At 36.0% G+C, this 22,567-nt stretch overlaps 1 protein-coding gene and 2 long non-coding RNA genes across 5 annotated transcripts; 2 read left to right on the plus strand and 1 right to left on the minus strand.

Moving 5' to 3' along the window:
• Nucleotides 1-3: 3 nt before the first annotated feature.
• LOC144066185 (uncharacterized) lies at nucleotides 4-12,711 on the plus strand. Of its 3 annotated transcripts, none has more exons than XR_013297395.1 (7): nucleotides 5-190; nucleotides 552-763; nucleotides 9,956-10,075; nucleotides 10,983-11,100; nucleotides 11,465-11,582; nucleotides 11,773-11,972; nucleotides 12,474-12,711. It is a non-coding gene; the product is annotated as an uncharacterized LOC144066185 (long non-coding RNA). The 3 variants fall into 3 exon arrangements; XR_013297394.1 differs by lacking the exon at nucleotides 12,474-12,711 and adding an exon at nucleotides 12,147-12,247; XR_013297396.1 differs by lacking the exons at nucleotides 10,983-11,100; nucleotides 12,474-12,711 and having other exon boundaries at nucleotides 4-190; nucleotides 11,773-12,241.
• A 112-nt stretch (nucleotides 12,712-12,823) lies between these two features.
• On the minus strand, nucleotides 12,824-15,808 carry LOC144066189 (uncharacterized). The gene is made up of 3 exons (XR_013297397.1): nucleotides 15,602-15,808; nucleotides 14,432-14,530; nucleotides 12,824-13,518 (listed from the first exon to the last, which is right to left on the minus strand). It is a non-coding gene; the product is annotated as an uncharacterized LOC144066189 (long non-coding RNA).
• On the plus strand, nucleotides 15,756-22,545 carry lipca (lipase, hepatic a). The gene is made up of 9 exons (XM_077589500.1): nucleotides 15,756-15,967; nucleotides 16,998-17,197; nucleotides 17,693-17,872; nucleotides 17,994-18,111; nucleotides 18,178-18,405; nucleotides 20,235-20,480; nucleotides 20,962-21,076; nucleotides 21,181-21,399; nucleotides 21,739-22,545. The coding sequence occupies exons 1-9, from the start codon at nucleotides 15,886-15,888 to the stop codon at nucleotides 21,857-21,859; spliced, it is 1,509 nt and encodes a 502-aa protein (XP_077445626.1). The 5' UTR covers nucleotides 15,756-15,885; the 3' UTR covers nucleotides 21,860-22,545.
• Nucleotides 22,546-22,567: the final 22 nt, after the last annotated feature.

The raw sequence follows: 22,567 nt of genomic DNA on the forward strand, positions 1-22,567 counted from the left end.
ACGTCATCGACGTGCGACGGTAATTTTCCATTTGAGCCACGACGTATACCAACAACACGAGTTGCTCAATTGTCGACAAAGACCGTCTTTAGGTCACAGATGAAGCATAATTCATAGAAAAAGAATGCAAAAGTCGATAGAAGAGGAAACCGAAAAAGGAAACAAGCGACCAAACTAACAAGGCTTATTTGTAAGTGGACTTTTTGTGACAAATACATTCGCTCAGTCGAGGAAACACGAAGGGACTCCTGTCCCGTTCATTATGAACTTTTAAAGGTTTGCACGAGAGCTAGAATTCGTATTTTGTCTATTGAGGGTGTTGCCCATCCTAAAAAAAAGACAAACGACGGACGAGTGATACGTAATGAGCTATTTTGACGTGAAATCTTATTGATTGCATTTTGAAACGCCGATTTCAACAGCAGGTGAATTTCACAAAGCATAATGGCGGTCCGAGAGAACCGAACAAGCGTCACCTAACTTGATAGCCTGATGAAATGAGACCAACTTTGATTGTTCGTTCATTCTCTGAACCGCTTTATCCTCACAAGGGTCGCGGAGGGTGCCTGAGCCTATCCCAGCTGACTTCGGGACACCCTGAACCGGTGGCGGAGGAGACGGACAACCATTCACGCTCAAGTGTGCAACCAGCCTACAGCATTTGAAATGTGGGAGGAAACAGGAGTACCTGGAGAAAACCCATGCAGGCCTGGGAAGAACTCCACACACGTGGGCTGACCTGGATTCGAACCCTCCATGTATAGTAAGGCTTTTTTTTATTTAAAAAAAACGACCATGTATAGTAAGGCTTTTTTTAAAAAATGACCATGTATAGTAAGGCTTTTTTTCTTAAAATACGACCATGTATAGCACGTGTCAAAGTGGCGGCCCGGGGGCCAAATCTGGCCTGCTGCATCATTTTGTGTGGCCCGGGAAAGTAAATCATGAGTACTGACTTTCTGTTTTAGGATCAAATTCAAATGAAGAGTATAGATGTATATTAAATTTCCTGATTTTGCCCCTTTTAAATCAATAATAATAATAATAATCAATAGTATATAGCAAGGCTTTTTTTGTCAAAAACGACATAGTATATATAGTAAGGCTTTTTTCTTTAAAAAAACGACCATGTATAGTAAGGCTTTTTTTAAAAAATGACATAGTATAGCAAGCCTTTTTTCTTTAAAAAACGACCATGTATAGTAAGGCTTTCTTTTTTCGTCAAAAACGACATAGTATATATAGTAAGGCTTTTTTTTGTAAAAAAAAAATGACCATGTATATAAAGGCTTTTTTCATAAAAAACGACCATGTATAGTAAGGCTTTTTTCTTTAAAAAACGACCATGTATAATAAGGCTTTTTTCTTTAAAAAAACGACCATGTATAGTAAGGCTTTTTTCGTCAAAAACGACATAGTATATATAGTAAGGCTTTTTTCTTTAAAAAAACGACCATGTATAGTAAGGCTTTTTTTAAAAAATGACATAGTATAGCAAGCCTTTTTTCTTTAAAAAACGACCATGTATAGTAAGGCTTTCTTTTTTCGTCAAAAACGACATAGTATATATAGTAAGGCTTTTTTTTTTGTAAAAAAAATGACCATGTATATAAAGGCTTTTTTCATAAAAAACGACCATGTATAGTAAGGCTTTTTTCTTTAAAAAACGACCATGTATAATAAGGCTTTTTTCTTTAAAAAAACGACCATGTATAGTAAGGCTTTTTTCGTCAAAAACGACATAGTATATATAGTAAGGCTTTTTTTCTCTAAAAAAATGACAGTGTATATAGTAAGGCTTTTTTTTCTTTAAAAAAAATGACATAGTATATATAGTAAGGCTTTTTTCTTTAAAAAACGACCATGTATAGTAAGGCTATTTTCTTTAAAAAACAACCATGTATAGTAAGGCTTTTTTTTCGTAAAAAACGACATAGTATATATAGCAGGGGTGGCCAACTCCGGTCCTCGAGAGCCGCTATCCGGTCTGTTTTCCATGTCTCCCTCCACCAACACACCTGAATCAAATAATCAGGATCGGTATCAATCTTCTGGACGGCTTGCTGATGAGTTGGTCATTTGATTCAGGTGTGCTAGAGGAGGGAGATATGGAAAACACACCGGATAGCGGCTCTCGAGGACCGGAGTTGGCCACCCCTGATATATAGTAAGGCTTTTTTTTCTTAAACGACATACAATAGTAAGGCTTTTTTCTTTAAAAAAACGACATAGTATATAGCAAGCCTTTTTTTCGTCAAAAACGACATAGTATATAGCAAGGCTTTTTTTCGTCAAAAACGACATAGTATATATAGTATGGCTTTTTTCTTAAAAAACGACATAGTATAGTAAGGCTTTTTTCATAAAACAACGACATAGTATAGTAAGGCTTTTTTTTTTAAAATACGACCATGTATAGCAAGACTTTTTTTTTCGTAAAAAATGACAGTATATATAGTAAGGCTTTTTTCTTTTAAAAAACGACCATGTATAGTAAGGCTTTTTTCTTAAAAAAAACGACCATGTATAGTAAGGCTTTTTTCTTTTAAAAAACGACCATGTATAGTAAGGCTTTTTTCGTCAAAAACGACATAGTATATATAGTAAGGCTTTTTTTCTTTAAAAAATGACATAGTATATATAGTAAGGCTTTTTTCTTTAAAAAAACGACCATGTATAGTAAGGCTTTTTTCTTTAAAAAAACGACCATGTATAGTAAGGCTTTTTTTCGTAAAAAAACGACATAGTATATATAGTGAGGCTTTTTTTCTTTAAAAAAAATGACATAGTATATATAGTAAGGCTTTTTTCTTTAAAAAACGACATAGTATAGTAAGGCTTTTTTCATAAAACAACGACATAGTATAGTAAGGCTTTTTTTAAAAATACGACCATGTATAGCAAGGCTTTTTTTTCGTAAAAAATGACATAGTATATATAGTAAGGTTTTTTTCTTTAAAAAACGACCATGTATAGTAAGGCTTTTTTCTTTAAAAAATGACCATGTATAGTAAGGCTTTTTTCTTTAAAAAAACGACATAGTATATAGCAAACCTTTTTTTCGTCAAAAACGACATAGTATATAGCAAGGCTTTTTTTCGTCAAAAACGACATAGTATATATAGTATGGCTTTTTTCTTAAAAAAACGACATAGTATAGTAAGGCTTTTTTCATAAAACAACGACATAGTATAGTAAGGCTTTTTTTTTTAAATACGACCATGTATAGCAAGACTTTTTTTTTTGTAAAAAATGACAGTATATATAGTAAGGCTTTTTTCTTTTAAAAAACGACCATGTATAGTAAGGCTTTTTTCTTTAAAAAAACGACCATGTATAGTAAGGCTTTTTTCTTTTAAAAAACGACCATGTATAGTAAGGCTTTTTTCGTCAAAAACGACATAGTATATATAGTAAGGGTTTTTTTCTTTAAAAAATGACATAGTATATATAGTAAGGCTTTTTTCTTTAAAAAACGACCATGTATAATAAGGCTTTTTTCTTTAAAAAAACGACCATGTATAGTAAGGCTTTTTTCGTCAAAAACGACATAGTATATATAGTAAGGCTTTTTTCTTTAAAAAAACGACCATGTATAGTAAGGCTTTTTTTTAAAAATGACATAGTATAGCAAGCCTTTTTTCTTTAAAAAACGACCATGTATAGTAAGGCTTTCTTTTTTCGTCAAAAACGACATAGTATATATAGTAAGGCTTTTTTTTTGTAAAAAAAAAAAAAGACCATGTATATAAAGGCTTTTTTCATAAAAAACGACCATGTATAGTAAGGCTTTTTTCTTTAAAAAACGACCATGTATAATAAGGCTTTTTTCTTTAAAAAAACGACCATGTATAGTAAGGCTTTTTTCGTCAAAAACGACATAGTATATATAGTAAGGCTTTTTTTCTCTAAAAAAATGACAGTGTATATAGTAAGGCTTTTTTTTCTTTAAAAAATGACATAGTATATATAGTAAGGCTTTTTTCTTTAAAAAACGACCATGTATAGTAAGGCTTTTTTCTTTAAAAAACAACCATGTATAGTAAGGCTTTTTTTTCGTAAAAAACGACATAGTATATATAGTAAGGCTTTTTTTTCTTAAACGACATACAATAGTAAGGCTTTTTTCTTAAAAAAAACGACATAGTATATAGCAAGCCTTTTTTTCGTCAAAAACGACATAGTATATAGCAAGGCTTTTTTTCGTCAAAAACGACATAGTATATATAGTATGGCTTTTTTCTTAAAAAACGACATAGTATAGTAAGGCTTTTTTCATAAAACAACGACATAGTATAGTAAGGCTTTTTTTTTTTAAATACGACCATGTATAGCAAGACTTTTTTTTTCGTAAAAAATGACAGTATATATAGTAAGGCTTTTTTCTTTTAAAAAACGACCATGTATAGTAAGGCTTTTTTCTTTAAAAAAACGACCATGTATAGTAAGGCTTTTTTCTTTTAAAAAACGACCATGTATAGTAAGGCTTTTTTCGTCAAAAACTACATAGTATATATAGTAAGGCTTTTTTTCTTTAAAAAATGACATAGTATATATAGTAAGGCTTTTTTCTTTAAAAAAACGACCATGTATAGTAAGGCTTTTTTCTTTAAAAAACGACCATGTATAGTAAGGCTTTTTTTTCGTAAAAAAACGACATAGTATATATAGTGAGGCTTTTTTTCTTTAAAAAAAATGACATAGTATATATAGTAAGGCTTTTTTCTTTAAAAAACGACATAGTATAGTAAGGCTTTTTTCATAAAACAACGACATAGTATAGTAAGGCTTTTTTTAAAAATACGACCATGTATAGCAAGGCTTTTTTTTCGTAAAAAATGACATAGTATATATAGTAAGGTTTTTTTCTTTAAAAAACGACCATGTATAGTAAGGCTTTTTTCTTTAAAAAATGACCATGTATAGTAAGGCTTTTTTCTTTAAAAAAAAAAGATCATATATAGTAAGGCTTTTTTTTCGTCAAAAACGACATAGTATATATAGTAAGGCTTTTTTTCTTTAAAAAATGACATAGTATATATAGTAAGGCTTTTTTCTTTAAAAAACGACCATGTATAGTAAGGCTTTTTTCTTTAAAAAACAACCATGTATAGTAAGGCTTTTTTTTCGTAAAAAACGACATAGTATATATAGTAAGGCTTTTTTTCTTAAACGACATACAATAGTAAGGCTTTTTTCTTTAAAAAAACGACAGTTTATAGCAAGGCTTTTTTTCGTCAAAAATGACATAGTATATAGCAAGGCTTTTTTCGTCAAAAACGACATAGTATATATAGTATGGCTTTTTTCTTAAAAAAACGACATAGTATAGTAAGGCTTTTTTCATAAAACAACGACATAGTATAGTAAGGCTTTTTTTTTTTTTTTAAATACGACCATGTATAGCAAGACTTTTTTTTCTTTAAAAAACGACATAGTATAGTAAGGCTTTTTTCATAAAACAACGACATAGTATAGTAAGGCTTTTTTTAAAAATACGACCATATATAGCAAGGCTTTTTTTTTTCGTAAAAAATGACAGTATATATAGTAAGGTTTTTTTCTTTAAAAAACGACCATGTATAGTAAGGCTTTTTTCTTTAAAAAATGACCATGTATAGTAAGGCTTTTTTCTTTAAAAAATGACCATGTATAGTAAGGCTTTTTTCTTTAAAAAACGACCATGTATAGTAAGGCTTTTTTCTTTTAAAAAAAGACCATATATAGTAAGGCTTTTTTTTCGTCAAAAACGACATAGTATATATAGTAAGGCTTTTTTTCTTAAAAAAATGACATAGTATATATAGTAAGGCTTTTTTTCTTTAAAAATGACATAGTATAGTAAGGCTTTTTCGTCAAAAACGACATAGTATATATAGTAAGGCTTTTTTTCGTAAAAAATGACATAGTATATATAGTAAGGCTTTTTTCTTTAAAAAAAACGACCATGTATAGTAAGGCTTTTTTCTTTAAAAAACGACCATGTAAGGCATTTTTTCGTTAAAAACGACATAGTATATATAGTAAGGCTTTTTTTTTCTTAAAAAACGACATAGTATAGTAAGGCTTTTTTCTTTAAAAAACGACATAGTATATAGCAAGGCTTTTTTTCGTCAAAAACGACATAGTATATATAGTAAGGCTTTTTTCTTAAAAAACGACCATGTATAGTTAGGCTTTTTTCTTAAAAAACGACATAGTATAGTAAGGCTTTTTTCATAAAACAACGACATAGTATAGTAAGGCTTTTTTTTTAAATACAACCATGTATAGCAAGACTTTTTTTTCGTAAAAAATGACATAGTATATATAGTAAGGCTTTTTTTCTTTAAAAATGACATAGTATAGTAAGGCTTTTTCGTCAAAAACGACATAGTATATATAGTAAGGCTTTTTTTTCGTAAAAAATGACATAGTATATATAGTAAGGCTTTTTTCTTTAAAAAAAACGACCATGTATAGTAAGGCTTTTTTCTTTAAAAAACGACCATGTAAGGCATTTTTTCGTTAAAAACGACCTAGTATATATAGTAAGGCTTTTTTTCTTTAAAAAACGACATAGTATATATAGTAAGGCTTTTTTTTTTTCTTAAAAAATGACATAGTATAGTAAGGCTTTTTTCTTTAAAAAACGACATAGTATATAGTAAGGCTTTTTTTCTTAAGAAAAAACGACAGTATAGTAAGGCTTTTTTTTTAAATTAAAAAATGACATATTTTAGTAAGGCTTTAAAAAAAGACAGATAGTAAGGCTTTTTTTTAAATTAAAAAACGACATAGTAAGGCTTTTTTAAATTAAAAAACGACAGATACTAAGGCTTTTTAAATTAAAAAATGACAGATAGTAAGGCTTTTTTTAATTAAAAAACGACATAGTATAGTAAGGCTTTTTTCTTTTAAAAACGACATAGTATAGTAAGGCTTTTTTTCTTAAAAAACAACATAGTATAGTAAGGCGTTTTTATTAAAAAACGACAGTATAGTTAAGCTTTTTCTTAAAAAACGACATAGTATAGCAAGGCTTTTTTCTTAAAAAAACAACATAGTATAGTAAGGCTATTTTTTCTTAAAAAAACGACATAGTATAGTAAGGCTTTTTTTCTTAAAAAAACGACATAGTATAGTAAGGCTTTTTTTCCTAAAAAACGACATAGTATAATAAGGCTTTTTTAATTAAAAAAACGACATAGTATAGTAAGGCTTTTTTTCCTTAAAAAACGACAGTATAGTAAGGCTTTTTTTCCTAAAAACGACATGGTATAGTAAGGCTTTTTTATTTAAAAAAAACGACATAGTATAGTAAGGCTTTTTTCTTAAAAAACAAGATAGTATAGTTAGGCTTTTTTTTCTTAAAAAACGACATAGTATAGTAAGGCTTTTTTTCTTAAAAAACGACATAGTATAGTAAGGCTTTTTTTCTTAAAAAACGACATAGTATAGTAAGGCTTTTTTTCCTAAAAAAACACATAGTATAGTAAGGCTTTTTTTCCCCTAAAAAACGACATAGTATAGTAAGGCTTTTTTTCTTAAAAAACGACACAGTATAGTAAGGCTTTTTCTTTAAAAAAATGACCATGTATAGTAAGGCTTTTTTCCCTAAAAAACGACATAGGATAGTAAGGCTTTTTTTCTTAAAAAACGACATAGTATAGTAAGGCTTTTTTTCCTAAAAAACGACATAGTATAGTAAGGCTTTTTTCCTAAAAAACGACATAGTATATATAGTAAGGCTTTTTTCCTAAAAAACGACATAGTATATATAGTAAGGCTTTTTTCCCTAAAAAACGACATAGTATAGTAAGGCTTTTTTTCCCCTAAAAAACGACATAGTATAGTAAGGCTTTTTTTTTTTTATTAAAAAACGACATAGTATAGTAAGGCTTTTTTTCTTAAAAAACGACACAGTATAGTAAAGCTATTTTTCCTAAAAAACGACATAGTATAGTAAGGCTTTTTTTTCCCTAAAAAACGACATAGTATAGTAAGGCTTTTTTTTTTTTTAATTAAAAAACGACATAGTATAGTAAGGCTTTTTTTCTTAAAAAACGACACAGTATAGTAAGGCTATTTTTCCTAAAAAACGACATAGTATAGTAAGGCTTTTTTTTTTTAAATTAAAAAACGACATAGTATAGTAAGGCTTTTTTTCTTAAAAAACGACACAGTATAGTAAGGCTATTTTTCCTAAAAACGACATAGTATAGTAAGGCTTTTTTTCTTAAAAAACGACATAGTTTAGTAAGGCTTTTTTTCTTAAAAAACGACATAGTATAGTAAGGCTTTTTTTCCTAAAAAACGACATAGTATAGTAAGGCTTTTTTCCTAAAAAACGACATAGTATATATAGTAAGGCTTTTTTCCTAAAAAACGACATAGTATATATAGTAAGGCTTTTTTCCCTAAAAAACGACATAGTATAGTAAGGCTTTTTTTCCCCTAAAAAACGACATAGTATAGTAAGGCTTTTTTTTTTTTATTAAAAAACGACATAGTATAGTAAGGCTTTTTTTCTTAAAAAACGACACAGTATAGTAAAGCTATTTTTCCTAAAAAACGACATAGTATAGTAAGGCTTTTTTTTCCCTAAAAAACGACATAGTATAGTAAGGCTTTTTTTTTTTTTAATTAAAAAACGACATAGTATAGTAAGGCTTTTTTTCTTAAAAAACGACACAGTATAGTAAGGCTATTTTTCCTAAAAAACGACATAGTATAGTAAGGCTTTTTTTTTTTAAATTAAAAAACGACATAGTATAGTAAGGCTTTTTTTCTTAAAAAACGACACAGTATAGTAAGGCTATTTTTCCTAAAAAACGACATAGTATAGTAAGGCTTTTTTTTTTTTAATTAAAAAACGACATAGTATAGTAAGGCTTTTTTTCTTAAAAAACGACACAGTATAGTAAGGCTATTTTTCCTAAAAAACGACATAGTATAGTAAGGCTTTTTTTTTTAATTAAAAAACGACATAGTATAGTAAGGCTTTTTTTCTTAAAAAACGACACAGTATAGTAAGGCTATTTTTCCTAAAAAACGACATAGTATAGTAAGGCTTTTTTTTCCCTAAAAAACGACAGTATAGTAAGGCTTTTTTTTTTTATTATTAAAAAACGACATAGTATAGTAAGGCTTTTTTTCTTAAAAAACGACACAGTATAGTAAGGCTATTTTTCCTAAAAAACGACATAGTACAGTAAGGCTTTTTCTTTAAAAAAAATGACCATGTATAGTAAGGCTTTTTTCCCTAAAAAACGACATAGTATAGTAAGGCTTTTTTTCCTAAAAACGACATAGTATAGTAAGACTTTTTTTCTTAAAAAACGACATAGTATAGTAAGGCTTTTTTTCTTAAAAAACGACATAGTATAGTAAGGCTTTTTTTCTTAAAAAAACGACATAGTATAGTAAGGCTTTTTTCCTAAAAAACGACATAGTATATATAGTAAGGCTTTTTTCCCTAAAAAACGACATAGTATAGTAAGGCTTTTTTTTCCCTAAAAAACGACATAGTATAGTAAGGCTTTTTTTTTTAAATTAAAAAACGACATAGTATAGTAAGGCTTTTTTTCTTAAAAAACGACACAGTATAGTAAAGCTATTTTTCCTAAAAAACGACATAGTATAGTAAGGCTTTTTTTTTCCTAAAAAACGACATAGTATAGTAAGGCTTTTTTTTTTATTTATTAAAAAACGACATAGTATAGTAAGGCTTTTTTTCTTAAAAAACGACATAGTATAGTAAGGCTTTTTTTCTTAAAAAACGACGTAGTATAGTAAGGCTTTTTTTCTTAAAAAACGACATAATATAGTAAGGTTTTTTTTATTCTTAAAAAACGACATAGTATAGTAAGGCTTTTTTCCCTAAAAAAACGACATAGTATAGTAAGGCTTTTAAAAAAAATGACCATGTATAGTAAGCCTCATCTCATTTTCTGAACTGCTTTATCCTCATTAGGGTAGCGGGGGATGCTGGAGCCAATCCCATTTGTCTCCAGGCCAGAGGCGAGGGACATCCTGAATCCTGGTGGCCAGACGATCTTAGGGTACAAGGAGACGGACAACCACGCACTGTATAGTAAGTCTTTTTTCCTTAAAAACGACATGGTATAGTAAGGCTTTTTTTCCCTAAAAAACGACATAGTATAGTAAGGCTTTTTTTCCTAAAAAACGACATAGTATAGTAAGTTTTTTTCTCTCAAAAAACGACATAGTATACAAAGGTTTTTTTCCCTATAAAAAACGACATAGTATAGTAAGGCTTTTTTTTTCTTAAAAAACGACATAGTATACAATGGGTTTTTTCCCTAAAAAACGACATAGTATAGTAAGGCTTTTTTTTCCTAAAAAACGACATAGTATAGTAAGCCTTTTTTTCCTAAAAAAAAAAAAAACAGCATAGTATAGTAAGGTTTTTTTCCCTAAAAAACGACATAGTATAGTAAGGCTTTTTTTCTTAAAAAAACGACATAGTATAGTAAGGCTTTTTTCCTAAAAAAACAACATAGTATAGTAAGGCTTTTTTACCTAAAAAACGACATGGTATAGTAAGGCTATTTTCCCCAAAAAACGACATAGTATAGTAAGGCTTTTTTCCCTAAAAAAACGACATAATATAGTAAGGCTTTTTTTCCTAAAAAAAACGACATAGTATAGTAAGGCTTTTTTTCCCTAAAAACGACATAGTATAGTAAGTTTTTTTCCCTAAAAATGACATAATATAGTAAGGGTTTTTTTTTTTTCTTAAAAAATGACATAGTATAGTAATGCTTTTTTTCCCCCTAAAAAACGACATAGTATAGTAAGGCTTTTTTTCCTAAAAAAAACGACATGGTATAGTAAGCCTTTTTTTCCTAAAAAAAAAAACAGCATAGTATAGTAAGGTTTTTTCCCTAAAAAACGACATAGTATAGTCAGGCTTTTAAAAAAAATGACCATGTATAGTAAGCCTCATCTCATTTTCTGAACTGCTTTATCCTCATTAGGGTAGCGGGGGATGCTGGACCCAATCCCATTTGTCTCCAGGCCAGAGGCGGGGGACATCCTGAATCGGTGGCCAGACGATCTTAGGGTACAAGGAGACGGACAACCACGCACTGTATAGTAAGTCTTTTTTCCTTAAAAACGACATGGTATAGTAAGGCTTTTTTTCCCTAAAAAACGACATAGTATAGTAAGGCTTTTTTTCCTAAAAAACGACATAGTATAGTAAGGGTTTTTTTTCTCAAAAAACGACATAGTATACAAAGGGTTTTTTCCCTAAAAAACGACATAGTATAGTAAGGCTTTTTTTTTCTTAAAAAACGACATAGTATACAAAGGGTTTTTTCCCTAAAAAAACGACATAGTATAGTAAGGCTTTTTTTCCTAAAAAAAAAACGACATAGTATATAGTAAGGCTTTTAAAAAAAAAAGACCATGTATAGTAAGCCTCATCTCATTTTCTGAACTGCTTTATCCTCATTAGGGTAGCGGGGGATGCTGGAGCCAATCCCATTTGTCTCCAGGCCAGAGGCGGGGGACATCCTGAATCGGTGGCCAGACGATCTTAGGGTACAAGGAGACGGACAACCACGCACTGTATAGTAAGTCTTTATTCCTTAAAAACATCATGGTATAGTTAGGCTTTTTTTCCCTAAAAAACGACATAGTATAGTAAGGCTTTTTTTCCTAAAAAACGACATAGTATAGTAAGGGTTTTTTTTCTCAAAAAACGACATAGTATACAAAGGGTTTTTTCCCTGTTGAGAAATAATTGTCTTTGTGTCATGACAGATGCATTGGACAACGTGGAAGAGGAGCGGGAGGAGAAGAACGGGTGCAGCCGACCGATCGACAAGTCAAGTCCTGCTTGCCTCACCCCGTGACAGCCATGGGTTTGAGCTGTGTCTCCGTCATTCGGCCGACGTGGATGTGGACGAGGGTGACTGGCAGAGCAACGCCACCATGCGGTTCTTCGACAGCCGGCGGTTGTGGTGGGAATGCCAACCAATAAAAGTTTGGGGGGCTTATTTGAAATCATAGCTAATAGCCAGTGTCTTTTGTTTTTTTTAGGCCAATTCTTTTAACTAATTTTTATGTAATGTTTAAATGGAAATTTTAATTTTTAAAGTTTTTCTTAGTAAAAGGAAATGAGTCTTTTGTCGCAGGTAGGGAGAGGCACCAAGAATACGTCTGCGGGACGCGAACCGGCATCCATTCGACGGTAGGCATATGCTCTACTGTGTGTGCTAAAGAGCCCTCCCACCTTAACTAAACTTCAACCGGCTGAGTATTTTCGGTAAGAGGGCGCTGGAGTGATTTTGGCTAAGTGTGTAAGCCGCCTCCCTACTCAGCATGGTTTTGTCCAATAAAAGTTTTCTTGTCTTTTGTTTTTGTAGGCCAATTCTTTTAACTAATTTTGATGCAATGTTTAAATGTAAAATTTAATTTTTGAAAGTTAATTTTAGTAAAAGGTAATTTGTCTTATGTCGCAGGTGTCTCTCCCCGCCGAAGGCGGGGAGAGGCACCAAGAGTACGTCTGCGGGACGCGAACCAGCTTCCACTCGGTGGTAGGCGCATACTCTACTGTGTGCGCCAAGGGGCCCACCCACACACCCACTAAACTTCGACCGGCTAAGTCTTTTCGGTAAGAGGGCGCTGGAGTGATTTTGGCTAAGTGTGTAAGCCGCCTCCGTACGCAGCATGGTCCTGTCCAATAAAAGTTTTCTTGTCTTTTGTTTTTTTAGGCCAAATCTTTTAACTAATTTTGATGTAATGTTTAAATGTCAAATTTAATTTTCGAAAGTTAATTTTAGTAAAAGGTAATTTGTCTTATGTCGCACCAAGAGTACGTCTGCGGGGCGCGAACCAGCCTCTGCTCGACGGTAGGCGCATGCTCTACTGTGCGTGGTAAAGGGCCCTCCCACCGTCCCACTAAACTTCGACCGGCCAAGTATTTTCAGTAAGAGGGCGCCCGACGAATTTGGCAAAGTGTGCAAGCCGCCTCCCTGCTAATTTAGGCCAATTATTTTAACTAATTTTGATGTAATGATTAAATGTAAAATTTATTTTTTAAAGTTTTTTTTAGTAAAAGGTAATTAGTTTTATGTCGCAGGTGCCTCTCCCCAACTCTACTGTGCGCATACTCACCATGCGCGCTAAAGGGCCCTCCCACCGTCCCACTAAAGTTCGGCCGTCTAAGTCTTTTCGCTAAGAGGGTGCTCGACCCATTTGACTAAGTGTATAAGCCACCTCCCTAAAAAGTATGGTCCTGCCCACTCGGTTTTTATTTGACCTGAAAAGTGAGAAGTTGGAGGAACGGGGGAATCCAACCGATGACCTTTTGTATGGTAAGTTGGTGCTCTACTATTGAGGCCAAGTATCCGTTTGAGCTGAAGAGTGAAAACTTGAAGTATGTGGGAATCAATCCGCGCAAATTTTGTATGGTAAGTGGGCACTTTACCTCATTTTTGGGTCAAAATGAAGAAATCCTGCGTGCGGTGGATACGGGATCCAGTTTGTTAGAGACCAAGAATGTGCCTGAATTTGAAAAAAAAAAAAAGTGGTGATTATGTGCAAATAAAAAGGCTCATCTGAAATGTCTTGTCATTTTTTTTAACAAATAAGTGTTACTATACACGGTCATTCGTTTTAAAACAAATAAAAGCCTTACTATACATGGTCGTTTTTTATGAAAAAGCCTTACTATAAATGGTCGTTTTTTATGAAAAAGCCTTACTATAAATGCTCATTTTTTTTATGTAAAAAAAGCCTTACTATACATGGTCATTTTTTATGAAAGAGCCTTACTTTACAATGTAAGGTAAGGCTCTTTCATAAAAAATGACCATGTATAGTAAGGATTTTATTGGTTAAAAAACATACCTGTCAACCTCTGCCGATAACTGCCCTTATAAATGATTATGATTCCCCTTACAAACCCCCAAAAAACCTTACAAACACCGTACGACTCGTACAGTGTTTGTAAGGTTTTTTTTTTGGGGGGGGGGGGGGCTGTAAGGGGAATCAATCATTTATAAGGGCAGTTATCGGCAGAGGTTGACAGGTATGAAAAAATGACCATGTAAAGTTTACATGGTCATTTTTTAACCAATAAAATCCTTACTATACATGGTCTTTTTATATATTTTTTTACAAATAAAAGCCTTACTATACAAGGTCAATTTTTGCATGGTCATCTTAACAAATAAAAATCTTACTATACATGGTCACTTTTTTAACAAATAAGTGTTACTATTCACGGTCATTTAAAAAAAAAAGTCTTACTATACACGGTCTTTCGTTTTAAAACAAATAAAAGCCTTACTATACATGGTCATTTTTTAACAAATGACTTACTGCACATGGTCTTTTTTAAAAATAAAAGCATTTCTTGATTTTTTTTTTTTTAAAAGCCTTACAATACATGCTTTACCTACTGCTTACTACTTACTTCCTTTCTGAACCACTTCTACTCACAAGAGTCCCGGGGGGTGCTGGAGCGATGGTCACTATGAATCGGTGGGCAGCCAATCACCGGGCAAAGGCACCACTATACAGATATATATTAAACAGTTAATGGCTTGAAGAAGTAACTTTGTACAGTTGATTTGATGTTTATATAAGACTTGCGGTTCAGTAGTCACAAGAGTGCATCTTCGGCTTATGTAATAGTAACAATTTAACACGAGAGCAGCTGTTAAAATATGATGAGCTTTTCTTCCGCCGTTTCTATTTTCATCACACGTGAACCTTTCTGTGGTATTATGATGAACCAAAACATCATTTGAAGTGAGGCAATGGACAGTGAGTGTTATGCTCACAAACATATACGTTTGAACAAATGCACCGATGGGAAATAATGTGTTCTGCGCGTTCTATTCTGGGACACAAATGCAAAGAGGTGGAAGAGCGAATAAGTGGGGGAAGTACAACCAACAGTAACTGTTAAATTGGCCTTTACACAGCTTTGGTTTAGAATTGCTTGTAGTCATTCAATTCAATAAGACACATGTATCAAAGTGGCAGCCTGGGGGCCAAATCTGGCCCGCCGCATCATTTTGTGTAGCCCGGGAAAGTAAATCATGAGTGCCGACTTCCTGTTTTAGGATCAAATTAAAATGAAGAGTATAGATGTGTATTAAAATTCCTGATTTTTCCCCCTTTTAAATCAATAAATCACATTTGTTAATCATTTTTTTCTGTTTTTAGTTCAAAAATCATTTTGTAAAATCTAAAAAAATATATCAAAAAAGCTAAAATAAACATTGTTTTAGATCTATAAAAAAAACTGAATATTCAGGGATTTTAATCCAGTTATTTTAATCCATTTCTAAAAAAAATATCTAAATATTCTATCTAAAATGGTCCGGCCCACGTCAAATCAAGTTGACGTTAAAGCGGCCCGCGAACCATCCCGAGTCTGACACCCTTGCAATAAGAGAAACCGACATGCAAACATCACGTTGACTTAGGGCGCGGTGGGACTTGGAAAACTATACCCCATTCCGCCCACACAAAACTTATTATCTATACAAATCTCAGAGAAAAAAAATTAAGGGCTTTGGAATGATTGCTAATGGAAATTCATCCATTTGAGGCTTAACTGTTTAGAATATTTTACCTGCCCTGGTGATCCTTGTAAATCTGGCGCCAAGTAGATAGGTAGGTATGGCTAGTTGGCTCACGGGTCACGTTGCAGTTCGTAGAGCGCCCGTTTCGCAACATTTTCGATCGTCCGAGCCCGGCCAATCAGCGTAGGCCCAATGGCCCCTTATCCGTTCGTGGCCAGCTGTTGGCCTCGCTCTTCTGTACCGCTCGCTCTCATGCTTGACCTGAGAACCATGAGAGAAAACAAAGAAAAGATCTGATCGGTGGACGAGCGTTTCACGACGGATTTTCCACGCCATGTCTGTGCTCAAAGTCCTGTGCTGTTTGCTGCTAACGTGTCACGCCGCAGACGGAAGGACGACCAATGCAAACGGGACAGGTGAGACGAGCGAGGAATCCATATGGGAAACATAGCTACAAAACCATATTTTTATACTGGGCTTGGCCAATAGTAAAACATGCCATATATTACTGAGTCACTCGTGTCAAAAGGAGTTTCGTGATAGAACCTTCGAGCAGTAAAAATAAATTCAAGTCTCGAGGTCTCGTCAAATGTTTTGTTTGCAGGATCCTACTGGTTTCTGCTTTTATTTTGTATTTGAATAGGAATCAAGCCACTAATCAAACACACGCTACGATGTCTGTTGTAAAATGTGATCGGCGGCAAGCAATAAGTGACTGGATTTGTTTATTTTTTTCATAATTTGATCACCATGTTCCTGTAAAACGAATGAGTAATATTGCCTTTTTGAGAGTTTTGAAAGTGTCATTTGAATGGAGGGGCACAGTTAACTCGTTCAAGAGCAGCTTTAACCAGTTCGAATGGATTAGAGAAGTATTGGCAAAATCACCAGCAAAGCAGTTAAAGTAAACACCACGTGGGGCCAAGTTAATATTCGGGGGGCTGCCAATTTGCCATCAACATCATTCAAAATGTTCTATTTTTTTCTGGTTATAATATTAAACTATAGTTTTAAAGGGAAACATCTTACCTTGAATGGAAAGGTTTGTAATTTCGGCTGTTTTCCTATTAAACTGGAGGGGCTGGATCGGGGATGCCCAACTCCGGTCGTCGAGGACCCCTAGTCTCCCTCCGCCAACACACCTGAATTAAAAAAAAAAAAAAATCAAGATCATTTTCAAAGCTTCTGGACAACTTGCAGATGAGTTGATCATTTGATTGAGGTAACAGACACAGGATAGGGGCCCTCGTGGGCCGGAGTTGGGCACCCCTGAGCTAGAAAGTGTCTTTCCGATCTGGCAACCCTGCAAGCATAGTCAGCTTTCCACATGCAATTCTATCAATGTGTACACTAAGTTGCTTCTATGTAACTATTGACCAGAAAGCAAACATTCAGGGTTAGTCGTTACTCACAGATATGTGCCTTTGTGTATGTTTTGCACCCGAGACGTGGCCTTCCCAAAAGAGCGACGGGACCCTCCCAGAAAGCCGGCAGGGCGGGCGGACGTCAGCGGCACCGTCTTCCGGCTGTTTTCGACGGCAGCCGGGGAGGACACCTGCGTGCTGAAGCCCAAGCAGCTGCACGGCCTTTCGTCGTGCGCTTTCAACGCCACTAATCCCCTGGTCATCATCACTCACGGGTGGTCGGTAGGGTCACTCCGGCGCCTCGCACCGCTCTCGAGCATGACGGGAAAGTAGTAGTCGCAGCTCTGCCTCGGATACACCTGCACCTGCGCTACTTAATGAGCGTGGACACGGATTAGTCATTTAAACAGAGGTTGTTGTTATTGTTTTTGTCGTTCATGCTCAAGAGGGTGCCATCGTTTGGATTTTTTTAAAAGCTCCTTTTTAGATGGCAAAATCACATTTTTAATGCAGCTATTTTTACGTACATTTTCATAGATGATTGAACTCTACTGCATTCCAGTTTTTCGCATTTTCGCGTTTTTGCGGTACACAACGAAAAACGGGGGAATACTGTGAAAAATATTTTGGCAGTAGTCCCACGTTTTTTGCGGTTTACCAAAAATAAATCGCGAAAAACGGGGGAATACTGTGAAAAATAGTTTCTCGGTAGTCCCCCGTTTTTTGCGGTGTATTACAAAAAACGCAAAAACGGTCTACTTACATTTTTTTTCTCAGGTGGATGGTACAATGGAGAATTGGGTGACCAAGTTGGCATCCGTCCTAAAGACACACCTTAAAGATGTCAACGTGGTGATGACCGACTGGTTGTCACTGGCTCACCAGTATTACCCCAAAGCGGCACGCAGTACACGCACGGTTGGAAAAGACATCGCGCATCTGCTGGCCTCGCTTAAGGTACTAAATGTGTTTGGACAGAACAGCATATTTATGATTTGATGGTAAAAAGTTGAAGCCATTTTTCACACCATCTGTTTAAGTGAATGCGACTAATAGTGTATCCATCCCACCGTCACAGGAGCAGTACAACTATTCCTTCAGGAAGGTTCACTTGATCGGTTATAGTCTGGGAGCTCACATCTCGGGCTTTGCCGGGAGCTATCTGAAAGGGCCAGAACAGATTGGAAGAATTACGGGTGGGTTCGGCCGTAAAGTTGTTAACGCAACGAATCAGTTCTTGATGTGGTTTTCCTTGGACGCAGGCCTGGATCCCGCCGGGCCCTTGTTTGAAGGCACGTCTCGTGCCGACAGACTGTCCCCCGACGACGCAGAGTTTGTGGACGCCGTTCACACGTTCACCCACGAGCGTCTGGGCCTCAGCGTGGGCATCAAGAGAGCCGTGGCTCATTATGACTTTTACCCAAACGGTGGAAACTTCCAACCCGGATGCGACAACATCTATGAGCACATCTCGCAGTACGGCCTTCTTGGTGAGAGGCTTTTGATTCATTGGCTCCTAATATAGCGAGACATCCAAAAGGGAGGGCGAGAAGGACTAGGGTATGGCAGAGCAGAGTGAGTGTAACATTGGAAATCATCCACTGCCATTGATGGCAATACCCTTTAAGAGGGAGGACTGAAAAGTCTGGGTGTGGAATATTTTAACTCAAAGGCTTCCTAGACAGAGGACAGGGGAGATTACGGTGCGGCAGGGCATGGTAACTGCGACATTTCAACTCATTGATGGCGGTCATCGACTCATTGATGGCGGTCATCGACTCATTGATGGCGGTCATCGACTCATTGATGGCGGTCATCGACTCATTGATGGCGGTCATCGACTCATTGATGACGGTCATCGACTCATTGATGACGGTCATCGACTCATTGATGGCGGTCGACTCATTGATGGCGGTCATCGACTCATTGATGGCGGTCATCGACTCATTGATGGCGGTCATCGACTCATTGATGGCGGTCATCGACTCATTGATGGCGGGCATCGACTCATTGATGGCGGTCATCGACTCATTGATGGCGGTCATCGACTCATTGATGGCGGTCATCGACTCATTGATGGCGGTCATCGACTCATTGATGGCGGGCATCGACTCATTGATGGCGGGCATCGACTCATTGATGGCGGGCATCGACTCATTGATGGCGGGCATCGACTCATTGATGGCGGGCATCGACTCATTGATGGCGGTCATCGACTCATTGATGACGGGCATCGACTCATTGATGACGGTCATCGACTCATTGATGACGGTCATCGACTCATTGATGACGGTTGATGTCTAATCCATTTTGACTGAGATAGACCGACAGTGAATGATCGCCAACGGAAAGTATTTGTCTATATGGGTCAATTGCAGCCAATTAGCAAATGGCAAGGGAAAAAATGTAGACTAATTTCTCTATTGGGGTGTTGAGACTATTTTCTGTTTACTAACCAGTCTGTAACAACCCGTATGGAGCTCATTTGCTCATGATTATACGGGGCATTGTTTTTTGTTTCTTGTTTTCAGTCAGATATGTTCACGGTCTGTGAAAACGCAAACATGTCAGTCAGAGCGGAAGCGCTTTGTGGCATCCTCCTCCTTCGCTCTGTCATAACATTGTTTTTTCTTAATTGGCGCTGCCACCTCAAAACAGAGATTCGAGAGGCCCGGATGCGCTGAGCTCGTTCATCTTTGCCGGCGCTGACAGTTTCTCCTCGTGTGCGTCGGAGCAGATGAATTTAATTCCCTCCAGCTGAGCGAGAGTGGCTCGCCGATTCCCGTTTTGGTGCCTCTCCGAGCAACGACGGCATCCGCGCTAAATGACAGCCGGCGCCACATTAAAGCCTCCTTCAATCTCGGGAGTTAATTAGCAACATGCGCCATTCCTTCCCGCGCGGTCCGGCCGCGGGAGGCCAGCTGCCTCCAGGCTACGCAGACGGAGAAGCCAGGCTTCACAGAGGAAACGGAGACGTGACAACGTCAACGTGCACAGAGACGTGTCGGCCTCGCACGAGGACCGCGTCAATCTGCGAAGGTCTTGATGTTGTGATGAAAGGCTTTCGCGGCCTATCGGCGAATGAACCAGCCATGGTCGCCGTTAGCCACCATCCATTCAAAACGTCCACCAAAGCAGCCCCAGAACGTAGCGTTTCACATTAGGGACGGGGTAACTCTTTTTACCACCAGTAAATTGACTATTTTATTAATATTTGTGGTTCCAAAAATTGAACTCACATTACGAGGCACTACTGTAAGAATTTGGCATCTTGGTGCCGAAGTGACTTGAATGATTATGCTAACGTTTTTCACGGCAGGTTTTGGGCAAACGGTGAAATGCGCCCACGAGCGCTCCGTGCATCTGTTCATCGACTCCATGCTCAACAAGGACCAGCCCATGCGGGCCTACAGGTGCAGCGACAAGCTGGCCTTTGACCGAGGCGCATGTCTGGAATGTCGCGGGAATCGGTGCAACACGCTCGGCTACCCGGTCAAGAAGGTGCGCACGGGACGACGCGACAACAGGCTGTTCCTGAAAACGCGCTCTGCGGCGCCCTACAAGCGTATGTCAGCCTCACCACACAATAAATCCATCGATCTCGATCTAGAGAATATGCAATATTGGCATATATGCCACCGTTATCTGAAGAATCGATTTTTGTATCTTTTTGCCATGCAACATGCGGCTATTTTTTAAATTATATATATCATGTAACACTACAATATGGATCAGTGAAACGAGTGCGCAACTCCTAGTCTATAGTCATACCTCCCCTTACATTTTTTTGCTCCAGAAGGTTTTATAATGTGATTTTTTTTTCCTAAGTAGAATTGCATTTTACATGCAAAAGCCTAGATTCGCTCCAAGGCCCCTAATTCGAAAAAAAAAAACCTTTCAAATGATTAAAGTAGTATAGCAATTTTATATGAAGGCAAGGAGTTGGGAATGACGCTAATTTCAAAGTAAACCGATAGACCGGTTCATGTGCAAAAATGCAGATTTGAGGGTTTTTTCAAAAAGGCTTCTATTGTCCTTTTGTGCAGTTTATCACTACCAACTGAAGATCCAGTTCGTGCAGTCTATCGAGAACGCCAAGCCGCCACTCATCATCTCCATCACTGGCACAGAGGAGGAGAGCGCGGCACTTCCCATTGCCTTGTGAGTAGTACCATTCAAGATACATAATCATTACCTCCCGAAATGGAGGTACGAATCCAATACCTCTCACGGTGTCTAATCGATTCATTTCCCAACCGTGAAAGCACGGAGGAGATTCTGGGGAACAAGACGTACACCTTCCTGATCACATTGGAAAAACATTTGGGGGATCTCATGATGCTTAAGTTCCACTGGGAGGGATGGGATCTCTTGAAAAGCATGTTGAATCGAGTCCAGACCATCATACCCTGGAGCGTACGACACACCAAACCAATGCTGACCGTGGGCAGGATCAGCCTTAGAGATGGCCACACGCAACAAAGGTATGTTTTTTAATTTATTATTTAATTAGTCCTATCAACTCGGTTTTCTGTGAATGGGACTACAGTTTTAGGTATATATAAATTAATCCTATTTGGAATTGAAGCTGGATTCTTTCAACAAGAGCGCAATATATACATGCGCAAGAAAATAATGGGGGAGAGGCTAAGGCAAAATGACTAATTCAACATTTTAACTTGCGTCTTCTCAGATTTAGCAATTGCCTATGAAATTGATCATGCTAATAGAACGACTAATAATATTAAAAATAACATGCTACTTAAGAAAACGGAATAATGTTAGGCATGTATACTTGTTCAATGTGCTTTTTCCCTTCCTAGGACATATTTTTGTCCCATGACAAATGAGCAAAATCATTGGGAAATGTCACAAGTGAAAATCTTTGTACGCTGCCAACAAGATCGAAGAAGGCATTCGCACAAGAGGAGAAAGCACAGCTAAGAAAGCAACTTACCTTTCCTTTGGCTTTGCTTCCCACCAAGAAGACAAGTGCATCAGCCAGGAAGATCTCATCTAGGAAAGAAGACAGAACGTTTGATTATTAGTATTTTGTTTAAACTTTAGTCATTTGGGCAGATACCATTTGAAATATGAAACATCATCTCAGCATTTGGGGGTGTGAAACTGGATGTTCAGTAATATTTTGTCAACAATTGCAGGGATGTTTTCTATATTGAATTGTATGCTTGGAAACTAGTGGCTGTAGAAGTGTGGTGCAAAAGCTCCCTCTATTGGTACTCCAAAAAATGAATTATTAAATGTTCAAGCAATTTCAATCAATTACTGTCAATGAAATCAACTGTACATACAAAAAAAATTTGATTGCATAATTTTAAAGTGTTTCTTTTTCATTTTTTAATGAACAAATTCTTGGTGTAGTGCCATGTAACTCCATCTTTAAGGAGATTTTGTTTTCAAAAACTGAAATCTAAATGTTTATCCATTTTGATTGGGAGCGCTAGCAGCGATCATTTGCAGCCAATCTGTACGATATAAAAGGGAAAAGGGCTTAAATCATTTACCTTGTGAAATGATACAATATAGACTTTCAAAAATAATATTGAAGATTTTTTGACATGTTCCTGTATTAAAAAATGAAAAGTTGTGTCTATTACACTACTGCTGCAGTTCTCATGTTCTCAGTTCTTC

The sequence above is a fragment of the Stigmatopora argus genome, chromosome 2 (genome assembly GCF_051989625.1).
Source record: "Stigmatopora argus isolate UIUO_Sarg chromosome 2, RoL_Sarg_1.0, whole genome shotgun sequence".
NCBI classification, from domain to species: Eukaryota; Metazoa; Chordata; class Actinopteri; order Syngnathiformes; family Syngnathidae; genus Stigmatopora; species Stigmatopora argus.